Source organism: Zeugodacus cucurbitae, chromosome 2 (assembly GCF_028554725.1).
Source record: "Zeugodacus cucurbitae isolate PBARC_wt_2022May chromosome 2, idZeuCucr1.2, whole genome shotgun sequence".
NCBI classification, from domain to species: Eukaryota; Metazoa; Arthropoda; class Insecta; order Diptera; family Tephritidae; genus Zeugodacus; species Zeugodacus cucurbitae.
In genome coordinates this window covers 17364006-17376586 of record NC_071667.1, presented here as the reverse complement: position 1 = coordinate 17376586, position 12581 = coordinate 17364006, and the positions used below count along the sequence as shown (strand labels likewise).

The following is a 12581-nucleotide window of genomic DNA, read 5'->3' as shown; positions in this document are numbered from 1 at the left end:
GTCAAGAAAATATTATATACCGAATTTCATTGAAATCTGTCGAGTAGTTCTTGAGATATGGTTTTTGACCCATAAGTGGGCGACGCCATGCCCATTTTCCATTTTGTAAAAAAATTTCAGTGCAACTTCCTTCTGCCATTTCTTATGTAAAATTTGGTGTTTCTGACATTTCTCGTTAGTGAGTTAACCCACTTGTAGTCATTTTCAACCTAACCTTTGTATGGGAGGTGGCCGTAGTTATTATCCGATTTCTTTAATTTTTGGACTGTATAAGGAAACGGCTAAAAGAAAGGACTGTAGAAAGTTTGGTTTATATAGCTTGATTGGTTTGCAAGATATATACAAAAAACCTATTTGGGGCGGGGTCACAGCCACTTTTCCAAAAAAATTACATTCAAATGTACCCCTCCCTAATGCGATCCTATGTTCCAAATTTTATTTTCATAACTTTATTTATGGCTTTGTGGGCGTGGCAGTGGTCCGATTCCGCCCATCTTCGAACTTAACCTTCTTATGGTGCTAAGGAACACGTGTTCCAAGTTTCATTAAGATATCTCAATTTTTACTCAACTTGCACGGACGGACAGACGGACGGACGGACAGACAGACAGACATCCGGATTTGGACTTTACTCGTCACCCTGATCACTTTGGTATATATAACCTTATATCTAACTCGTTTATTTTAGGACTTACAAACCAACCGTTATGTGGACAAAACTATAATACTCTCGTAGCAACTTTTGTTGCGAGAGTATAGAAATGAATGTATATTTCTTTCTTTTTGTGGACAAATATATTTCTGTTTCCAATTAAAACTAAAGTAAAGTGAGTAAAATGAGCTTTTTTGAAAATAGTTATGTACATAAATCATTTTGACATATTTTCGATAAGATTAATGTTTGTAATTGAAAGCAAATGAAGTGTCAAGCCCCCTAAAGTAATCAAATTCTATGGTGTATTGGTTGATAATATAACTATTTGTGATAACAATGAAGTAAATAAAAAATGCAAATAACAAGTGATAATAATATTCTATACCAATACAGTATAGGTATAACATATATTTATTTGTTTATAAATCGAAAAAAGTGCAGCTTTATAATCAAACAGGCAAACAAGTTTCCAGGCGATATCGAAAATCAAAAGATGAAATGTAAGTACATATTTCTCACACACTTAAGTTTGAGAAATAAACGAGATAATCGCATACACACACACCATGTGAGTGCTTTTGTACCGCTATTTGATTTAATTTCGCAAAAATTAGACACAATTTCGAGAGTTTCCTTATCAATTGCTCTGTGTATAAGCATGTATACACATATATGTATTTGCAGTGCCTACGTGATTATTGACATAGTAAGGAAATAAAGGAAGTACTTAATATTAATAACATCCAAAGAAGTCAAATGTCATTCTTCGATGCATGACGAAATTTGAAGTAGTACTTTCTTAAAATAAATGCATACTATATAATTTTCAAATCTTAATTGATGCTTTAATCATAAAGAGTTGATCACCTTTTTTGTGGTTTAAATATTATATTAGGCCAATAAAGATGACTACGTGAAAACGAAGGCTTTATTTTTAAGGTACATTAAGTCTATTAATTATAAGACCATGTCTAGCTTTCATGAAAGTTAAGAATTTTTCAGTATGGTAAGTATAGTATTGCTTGCAAATTCAACTTGCTGCAACATTTTTCATTTTTATAACACTCGGTTAAAATGTTTAATATTACAGATAGTATGCGAGTATATACTATTATCACTCAATCTCAATTTTTAATTTTTTTAACAATTTATATAATTTATTTTTATTATTTATGCAAAATTAAATCAATAACCCTACAACAATTCAATTTCTTACACTCCCATTTTATATATTCAAATCAAATTTGAACTTAAGTAACTATGAACAAGTATATATATGTATGTATATATGTACATATATAATCATAATGTCTGTATAAGTCAACCGTATTTATATTATCAAATGCTTATTGAGTAGTATTTCTTGCATTCCAGCAAAAAAAGTTATCACTTCTTCTCCACATCTCCGAATATATTTAACAACTTAACATACATTTAGGCGCATCTCATCTGATATTCTATAAATTCGTTGCATTCTCAAAAGCTCTGGCGGAAATGGGAATACTGTTATATGGAAGTAGAATACTGTTATGTGGGAAATATATGAATATTTATTAAGGACATATTCCGTGATCACATATTATATTTACGAGGCAGGCATCGAGGATCTAGGTTCTGATTTTGGGTTGAAAAAATTTCTTCGTCGTGAATTTATTGTATATAGGAAATGTAATATTTCAAAATACTAATTATATAGTACTTCAGTACATTCAATAGACTCAGTGGTCACCAAAAAAACAGAACCTGTCATATTTCAAAATTTATTTTTATTAAAAATTTCCGGATATACTTTTATTTTGAAACATTTTTTGTAAAATTGAAAAAAGTATCAGATGAAGAAATTGTTGGTATAGTTATCATACTTATTTGGAAATACTATATATATGCTATATGAGATATATTTCTGGTTATCCACTATATTGACGAAAACAACTATCTCAAGAATAAAATTTTATAAAAACTCTGTCCAGGTGTTTTCAAATTTTGGATAAACAATATTGTTTGGAAGTGGTAAGCCTCAATTTCGTGTTTGTAGTTATTTGTTATCTTAAAGATCTTGAACTATTTGTCAAACTAAGTGCACGGATGAGGAAATCCTATGTGAAACAATTTGCATTCTTTAAAACTAATTTCGCAGCACAAATTCTGGCTTGTTCTACGAAGTTACAAGTAGGACAGGGTAGTAGTATATCAATTTCACACCGAAAATATTTTGGTATTTTTAACATTCCTTATTAGAGGGCATTTTTGAGAAGTATTATATTAGTACAAAATCGATTTCACCTTAAGTTTTGTGCGAAGCGAGAGACGGAGGAATATTCTATTATCCCGCCTTTGTCCGTATAAAATATGTAACATCTTCATCAGTCTTGCTTAGGGACGAATTTTTAGGGGTTTCAAATCCGAAAAACTTTATTAATGATGGGATATTGAAAATACTCCTCATCAACCTACCTATGTATAACAACTGCACAAGGTTCTTTAAATTCATTTTTGATTCAATTTAACATTTATTTTTCTTAAAACTATAAACATCTATATATATATATATATATATATATATATATATATATGTATATGTATGATAATAACATGGAGTAATATTCTGTAGGGAAATGCAATAAATGCTTCATAAACTTAATAATTTTATATTGAATTCAAAGAAACATCAGTAAGGCAGTTCAAAAACCGCCAGCGCTTATTCACTCTGGCTTTTTATGCTCTCTTGTTCTTATGCGCATTACTCTCACTTAAGCACCCAATTCGGACATTTTCTTGAACAAAATCGCATATACATGATCCAACATTTTGTTCCAAGCCGCCTTTTGTGCGTCAGTCAATTTCGCCGCTTCACTGAGTACCGTCAAAATTGAATCCTTCAACTCCAAATACGATTTCTCCGGTATCTGACGTTTAACATGAGACTTGGCTAAATCTTCCCAGATTTGTGCGATCTTTGCTTCATCACCGAGCGCATTGACGGAGTTGTCAAAGACTTTCATTATCTTCGTTACATGCGAACGGAAGCGCTCATTTTGCTGAAATATATATGAAAATATATTTGTTATAAAGAAGCAAGTAAAATAATCTACAGCAAGTGGTCGCTCACGTTCAAATCAGCGATTGGTACATCTTTGAATGGAAAATGCGCCAGATTCTCGGGATACTTGGTGACATAATGCACAAGTATGGCAGCGCCAGAATCAGTCAGGTTGGCTTTTGGTACTTCCCAGCTCTTTTGGATATCAGCAATTTCTTCAGCAGAGAAACCCATTTTATGTCTTGTTTCTTTTTTGTACTGTTTATACTTTGGTATGTGAGACGTTAAGCGGCTGAAAGAGAGTGTTTGAAATTAGCAAAGATATGTGTTTCTAGATATGTCTCCATTTAAGAAGACATTCCAAATTCCTTATATACTTCATGAACTTTTCCACTCAAAAGGTTTAAACGCTATTGTTACCAATTCTGCTTAGCCAAAAGTTATGTCATGGAAGCATAAGGTAGTCTTTTTCATTACTTGATTACAAATGCCGGCATTTTGTATTGATTACACCTTTGGGATTTCGAAAAGTTCATTTGGACGAATGTTAATTGTAATTAACAAAGTCAATTAACTTGTTTGCGCAAGAAGTTAGTAGTGGGAGATAGTGTGCGTGCGTGAAAGTTATCTGCACGATTGCTGTCGGAAATGATAGAAATCGATTTGTTGTTGTTACGGAAGAAAATAATTGTATTTCTTAGTCGTTGGTTATGCAGAAAGCACAACAACAAAATTATGATTTATGCTGGATGCCATGAAGTTCAAGCAAATGTCGAATATACTTAAGTATATAATGGCAAGTTTGCGATTTTCATATATATTTCGCCTTGAATTTTCAAACTTTGCGCATCTAATTTACCTCGGTGTATCTACGCTGGCTTGAAGCGCGTGCTAGACAAATCACTTATTTAATTTATCTCCTTGGTACTCCTTATGTGATATTTTCTTCAAAACGGCGGAGCATTAAATTGATGCAAGGAACATCATGTTCTCAGAATTTGAATACGACGGGACAAAGTCGTTCTAGTTGAGAATTCTTCGGATAAGTTTAATGATCGTTTTTAAGCTAGCGAGCTCTATTGATTTTAACGAATGACGGTTTGATAGGAGTCTATAATTTATGAATATCTAATCGGTGAAATGCAGGAAAGGAAATCAAAAGTTAGACCACTTTCAATGAGCACCTAACCCTACTATGAAGAATATTTTAACTCTAAATTTAGCCTTAGAAAAGTATGACTAAAAGATAATCGATGTATTAGGTCTCCATATCGTTTTGAAAATTTCACTTCTTTAACGAAAATTTAATAATTGGAGGAAGTCGAAGAGAAATCGTCCAAGCACTTCCACCTTCAATGTACAGTATTCGCCAGACTTAGGTTAAATCACCTCGGTAGGCATATCTTCGGCCAACCCAGTGAAGGGACTGGAATCGACATTAGCCGACTTAAAAACTTTATTATAGAGTCCAAGCGCTCTGCCGCATCAAAGGAGTTTTCCGTTTGTCACAATGGACAGTCGAATCTATCATATCCTAACAAAAATAAACTCGGATTTTATACCAAACTACGTAGTATTGTCATAACGTAGATAGCATGAATTACTTGAAATTTTACAAAAAAAAAGTTCGTGGATAATTATTGATGGTCCCCAAGCACATTTTTTTCCATTAACAGTTATCTAAATTCATAATTCACTTTCTTTCAAATTAATCTAACACTTTTCTAATATTTCCGTAAATTAATTATTTCCTTTTCACCGCTTACCTGCTTTTATCGAAACACCGGCAAATACTCTTGTTTTCAGGTGTTTGGTTGGCTCACTGATCAGTCGTCTACACTGAAACTCACTGACAGCGACTCACTGCTGTTTAATCTTCGGTATTGCGCTGCAAGTATTATTACTGTATGTCCGTGGACACTTGAGCTGTCCGCGTTACTTTAATGATGGTAGGAGACTGTTTGGCATAGCAGCTCGGCAGCATACTTATAAAGCCTTGGCGGTGCCCCCCAAAGACAGCTGACGCGGCGCACGCAGTGTATGTAGGTATCGTATGCACATACGTATCTGTATGTGTTTAAAGGCAGGCATATGAGCTCACTTGCTTTGTGTGTTTTCGAAGAGCAAAAAAAGCATCTGTATTTTTGTTTTGATTTCTTGAGTTCACTTCATTTCTTTTATTTCTCAAATGGTTTCGCTTTTAAATATACATATATAAATATTTCCTTTTTATACTCTCGCAACAAATGTTGCTAATGAGAGTATTATAGTTTTGTTCACATAACGGTTGTTTGTAACACCCAAAACTAAACGAGTTAGATATAGGGTTATATATATCAAAGTGATCAGGGTGAAGAATGGAGTTCAAATCCGAATGTCTGTCTGTCCGTCCGTCCGTCCTTCCGTCTGTGCAAGCTGTAACTTGAGTAAAAATTAAGATATCTTGATGAAACTTGGCACACTTATTTCTTGGCACCATAGGAAGGTTGCTTTCGAAAATGAGCAAAATCGGACCATTGCCACGCCCACAAAATGGCGAAAACCGAAAACACATAAAGTGCCATAACTAAGCCATAAATAAAGCTATGGTAAAAATTTGGTATGAAGGGGCATATTTGGATGTATTTTTTTTGGGGAAGTGGGAGTGGCCCCGCCTCCTACTAAGTTTTTTGTACATATCTCGCAAACCAAAAGAGCTATGTAAACCAAACTTTCTGCAGTCGTTTTTATAGCCACTTCCTAATACAGTCCATAAAAATGAAAGAAATCGGATCATAACCGCGCCCACCTCCCATACAAAAGTTAGGTTGAAAGTTACTAAAAGTGGGTTAACTCACTAATGACAAACGTCAGAAACACTAAATTTCACAAAAGAAATGGCAGATGGAAGCTGCACTCAGATTTTTTTACAAAATGGAAAATGGGCTTGGCGTCGCCAGCTTATGTGTCAAAAACCATATCTCAGGAACTACTCGACCGATTTCAATGAAACTTGGTTTGTAATAGTTTCCTTACCTCCCAATAATATGTTGTGAAAATAAGCCAAATCGCTTCACAACCACGCCTACTTCCTATATATCAGAACTTTGAAAACGATCTGAATCGTTTACTTTACAATATATAAAGTAAGCACTAGTGAAGATATCGGTGCAGAACTATGCATAAATACTATGTTAATAGTATGGCAGCCCCAATCTAAAAATCGCCGAAATCGCACCATAGGTGTTTAATGCCTCATATATCGAACACGAGGACCTCGGTGCTTCTAACCTAATATTATGGTTTCCAACTTTCAATGGACTTTATACAATATATATGACGAATATGTGGGTCAATTTGTGTATTATATAATATAAATAAAGTTAAATAAATAAATTGCGAGAGTATAAAATGTTCGGTTACACCCGAACTTAGCCCTTCCTTACTTGTTATAATTGTTTTCCTCCCATCACTTTCAGATTGGACGTACTCTAAGGCTAGTAAATGAAGTTGACAGCAAGAAAACAAGTTGTTACGGAAAAACTGAAAACGTTACAAAAGTAGCATGGGGAGTCTGCTATTATAAGAATTAATGGATAACATCAACATTTTTTCTTTATGTTTTGCATATGAAAGGCAACGCTACGAGAATCGTCTCAAAAGACCGGATTTAAAACACAAGTGAGCTAGATAATTTTTTTCCAGTCAATGAATCACTTAAGTGGCGATAAGGGGGTTGTATTTGCGCAGGAATCTCTTGGTTTGCCCATAATTACAGAACTGAAGAAGTCGTGCTGATAATTTAACACTAGTGAAAAATATAACCTAAAAAATGTATGACCAACAATGGAGAACGGAGATGAAGTTTAAAATAATTTGTAATAAATCTTTTTCATAAATCTTTCATTGTAAATAGCATAAGCCAATACTCTAATGTATATATGTTTGTACATATTTTTCTTATGTTTTAAAATATTTAAACTTAATTTATGTTTTTATGTATATTTATATTTAATAAAATATTTTTTGTGTATATTTAATGAATAAATGTGTTCAGTATTTTTATTTTAAATAGGAAGTATGACTTTTATATATATTTTGAAGATACAATTATATAATATTATAAATATCTAAAAATATATAATGCGTTAAGCAAGAAAGGAATTTGGATATATATTTGATAAAAGAGAAATTTTGCCATTTGCACCAACTTTTTTTTACAAAACATGCGTCTTCTCACCAAACACCCATTGAATTATTTGGATGTAATTTATTGGGGAAGTGGGCGTGGCCCCGCCCCCTACTAAGTTTTTTGTACATATCTCGCAAACCAATAGAGAGTATAAAATGTTCGGTTGCACCCGAACTTAGCCCTTCCTTACTTGTTTATAAGTCCATTTGCTTCAATGTTTACTCACTTGTTTGCCAGTATGCATTAGGTTTCTTTCACACTTTTCCATACAAATAATTCTTCCAATTAAATTGTAACTGATATTAGCTCATATCAAAGCTGCGGCTGCAGCAAGCTGTTGTTATTATAGAAATGTATATTTAAGCTAAAGTCTGTATGATATTTCATATACATTTGACTTTTTGCCATTGAAGTAATATATATTACCCTAATCGTATCATGTGCGATGTGCAATAATATATCGAATTATAATTCTAATGCTCCTTATTTCTCTCATTTTTGAGCGCTATAATTTACAAAACCAAACCAAAATGCAAGAGGTGGAAATATAAAGGAGCTTAACACTTACAGACTGATACAAAAGAAGAACATGTCACATAACCTTGAAGGGAGTTTTCGATTACATCCAAAAGTCTCGTTGATACCTTATTATCCAATGATCAACAGAATATTTTTTAAAGTCAGCTATATCAGCATCTTTATGTGAGAAAAGTGGGCTACAATTTTCTAGAATTAATCGAAACTCTTTTCTAGTTCGCAACTTGGTGATTTATTGATAGTCAAATCGTGTCTTTTAAAGCTTTTTCGCACAGCCACATTAATTTAATTTATAAAGATCATAATTAAAACAAGTAAGGAAGGGCTAAGTTCGCTTGTGACCGAACATTTTATACTCTCGCAATTTATTTATTTAATTTTATTAATATTATATTATACACAATTTGACCCACATATTCGTCATATATATAGTATAAAGTCCACTGAAAGTTGGAAACCCTAATATTAGATTAGAAGCACCGGCGTCCTCATGTTCGATATATGGGGGCTTGAAAACCCATGGTCCGATTTTGGCGATTTTTAAAAAGGGGCTGTCATACAATAAATGCAGTATTTGTGCAAAGTTCTGCACCGATATCTTCACTAGTGCTTACTTTATATATTGTAAAGTAAACTATTTAGACCGACCTCAAAGTTCTGGTATATGGGGATTAGGCGTGGTTGTGAACCGATTTGTCCTATTTTCACAACATATCATTACAGTTATTATAAGAAGTTGGTAAGTTTCATTAGTGGATTATTACTTTATCAATAACCCCAGTCAAATTTACAGTGTGGACAACAACCCGCAGAGTTGGATTTCAGTTTCAACTCGATTTATATTCGATTAAGAATTAATGGACCAAATAAGTGTTCGGTAAATCGATATAAATCAGCACTTTAATCAAGTAAAGGCTGGTTAATCGATCAATTAACTGCTTCCACCGCACCAAGCTTCTGAAGACACGTAGCTTCTGAAGGTGAACTCTCAATAGTATATTTTCTAAAAAACTAACGTAACTACGAATTATAGTTTTAGCCTGTCCACCGTTCATACTAACACAAATTAATTGTAAGGCACATCCTGTATTAGTGGGCTTCCAAAATTTTGCATTCTCTTAACACTAATAATATTATGTTCTATAATCAGTTACGATGACTGCGTCTCAGTTGCAACTTAGTGAGCCAATTAAATAGCTTTTCCTTAGCATTCCATGACTCTATGTTGTGATCAGGTAACCAAATGATTTTTACCGAGTTCTTCACTAAACGTTTATCATAGTCTGCGAAGATTCACGTGTATATTATCTTATATCCACAATCAGATAATATTGTTGGATGGAGAGACTTAAAAGCAAGAGTATTGTTCCTCAAAGCAAAACTTGGTTTCTAAAAGTGATTTTTACGAAGGATTTCAAAGTATCTTACCTTGATTGTTTGGAAGTATACTTCTTATGTTCCTTGTTCTTGTTCGCCGTTAGAATAATTTTCTTTCTTTTTTATGTGCTTCCTATTGAAGCGAGGGGATAATAATGTCAAGTTCTACTTACTATTGAAGTCGTAGATTATTTAAAGTAATTCGACCGATATTTAATAATAGCTAAAAGGGACTTTTATTTAATGTCTAGTGATATTTACAAAATTCGATTATTAATTTTCGATGCAGTACCCGCTGGTGGAAGCCGAGGAAGAGAGAGACCTCCACTCCGATGGAAAGACCAGGTGGAGAAGGACCTGTCTTCACTTGGTATTACCAATTGGCGCCAAACTGCCAAAAGGAGAGATGCGTGGCGCGCTGTTGTGGACTCGGCTATAACCGCGTAAGTGGTGTCTACGACAGTCAACAAGAAGAAGAAGATATTTACAAAATAAATTTAGGAAATAAAATCATCAATTTAACTTCATCATAACTACAAAATGTTGAATTATCTCTGAATTTTATTGTAATTTAAAAAAAGTAATTTTAAATACGCACTTATCTGACAACTGATAAACTGCAGAGATCAATAGCACAAAATTTATTTCGAAAAAGAAGAAAAAATTAACACAATTTCTACCAAAACCTCGAGAACATTTCTACGCACGTGAATGATTCTGCAAATTTGCTAGTATCGGTTATTGTGTACGTGATCTTGAAAACATTTCGCCTAAAGTTCTACACCTACAACTCGTATATATGTATGTATGTGTGCAGCATTAAAGTGCAAATTTCTTCTATATATCACACAGAATTGAAAACATTTAGATATACAGTAATCTCCGCTTAAGTGCTCCTTCTTAACATTCAAGACTTTTAGGACACATGAGCGGAAAGGGCACTTAAGTGCCTCGGGTTACTTACCAAGATTTTTCTCAAATACTTCGATCTAATATTTTTTGTTTTAGAATGAAAATGACATTTATTTCTTATTAATAACAAAAATAGTTATGCGGTTGTGCGTAGGGCTTGGGACCCACCACATAAAAACGAATAACCAGTGAATAAGAAACACAGGCCTCGGATGAGAAACCCCCCTTTTGATGACGACCACGGCAAACGTATAAAGGACTATGATTTAAGGGCATGCACCTGGAATGTCCGGACCCTTAATTGGGAAGGTGCCTCTGCCCAGCTGGTTGATGTCCTCGTAAGAGTAAAGGCTGACATCACCGCAATCCAAGAAATGCGATGGACGGGACAAGGACGGAAGAAGGTGGGTCCTTGTGACATCTACTACAGCGGCCATATAAAGGAGCGCAAATTCGGTGTGGGATTCGTGGTGGGAGAGAGACTCCGTCGTCGAGTCCTGGCATTCACTCCGGTGGATGAACGTCTAGCCACAATCCGCATCAAAGCGAGGTTCTTCAACATATCGCTGATTTGCGCCCACGCCCCGACGGAAGAGAAGGACGATGTGACCAAAGATACCTTCTATGAGCGCCTAGAACGTACCTATGAGCGCTGCCCCCGCCACGATGTCAAAATCGTGCTTGGCGATTTCAACGCTAGGGTGGGTAAAGAAGGTGTCTTTGGCACAACAGTCGGAAAATTCAGCCTCCATGACGAAACATCACCAAACGGTCTGAGGCTGATCGACTTCGCCGGGGCCCGAAATATGGTCATCTGTAGCACTAGATTCCAGCATAAGAAAATCCATCAAGCTACTTGGCTGTCCCCGGATCGAATCACTCGCAACCAGATCGATCATGTTGTGATAGATGGACGACATGTCTCCAGTGTTTTTGATGTGCGTACGCTTCGTGGTCCCATCATCGACTCGGACCACTATCTTGTAGCAGCTAAGATACGCACCCGCCTCTGTGTAGAAAAGCGCACACGTCAACAAACACAAGGAAGGTTCGACATCGAGAAGCTGCAATCACAACCGACAGCCGAACGATTTTCTACTCGACTTGCACTCCTGCTCTCTGAGAGCACTTATCAGCATCTCGGTATAAGGGAGCTGTGGGACGGCATATCAAACTCCTTACGTACAGCTGCAACCGAAACCATTGGCTTTCGGAAAAGCCAAAAAAACAGCTGGTATGATGAGGATTGTCGTCTCGCAGTGGAGAGAAAACAGACTGCCTACCTCGCAATGTTGCGATCGACCGCAACACGAGCGGGATGGGAAAGATACCGAGAGCTGAAGAGGGAAGCGAGACGCATTTGCAGAAAAAGAAAGAAAGAGGCAGAAATGCGTGAGTATGAAGAGCTTGACAAGCTGGCCGACAGGGGTAATGCTCGAAAATTTTACGAAAAGATCCGGCGACTAACTGAAGGTTTCAAGACCGGAGCACACTCCTGTAGGACCCCCAGCGGTGATCTAGTGGTTGATGACCAGAGTATACTGTGTTTGTGGAGGGAACACTTCTCCAGCCTGCTGAATGGCAGTGAAAGTACAACACCAGGAGATGGCGAACCCGATTCCCCAATCGACGACGATGGAACAGATGTTCCATTGCCCGACCGTGAAGAAATTAGAATAGCAATTACCCGCTTGAAGAACAACAAGGCGGCGGGGGCCGATGGATTGCCGGCCGAGCTATTCAAATACGGCGGCGAAGAGCTGATAAGGTGCATGCATCAGCTTCTTTGCGAAATATGGTCGGAAGAAAGCATGCCCGACGATTGGAATCTCAGTGTACTCTGCCCAATCCACAAAAAGGGAGACCCCACAATCTGCGCCAACTATCGT

The 12581-nt window shown here is 35.8% G+C and overlaps 2 protein-coding genes across 4 annotated transcripts in view; one reads left to right on the top strand and one right to left on the bottom strand.

The window, feature by feature from the left end:
* Fbxl7_1 (F-box/LRR-repeat protein 7) overlaps window positions 1-12581 on the top strand; it is a 280685-nt gene that overhangs the window by 178084 nt on the left and 90020 nt on the right. The gene's annotated exons all lie outside the window — the stretch shown is intronic.
* LOC105218245 (globin CTT-VIIB-7) lies at window positions 3281-5669 on the bottom strand. Its single transcript, XM_011193690.3, has 3 exons — window positions 5462-5669; window positions 3765-3987; window positions 3281-3693 (listed from the first exon to the last, which is right to left on the bottom strand). Exons 2-3 carry the CDS (start codon window positions 3927-3929, stop codon window positions 3406-3408), a joined length of 453 nt encoding a protein of 150 aa, XP_011191992.1. The 5' UTR covers window positions 3930-3987; window positions 5462-5669; the 3' UTR covers window positions 3281-3405.

Excerpts from the sequence above, each read along its gene's own strand:
- LOC105218245 (XM_011193690.3), bottom strand. The coding sequence starts at position 3,929 with ATGGGTTTCTCTGCTGAAGAAATTGCTGATATCCAAAAGAGCTGGGAA. Across the intron at positions 3,694-3,764 it reads TACCAATCGCTGATTTGAAC|CAAAATGAGCGCTTCCGTTC; the intron begins GTGAGCGACCAC and ends TATATATTTCAG.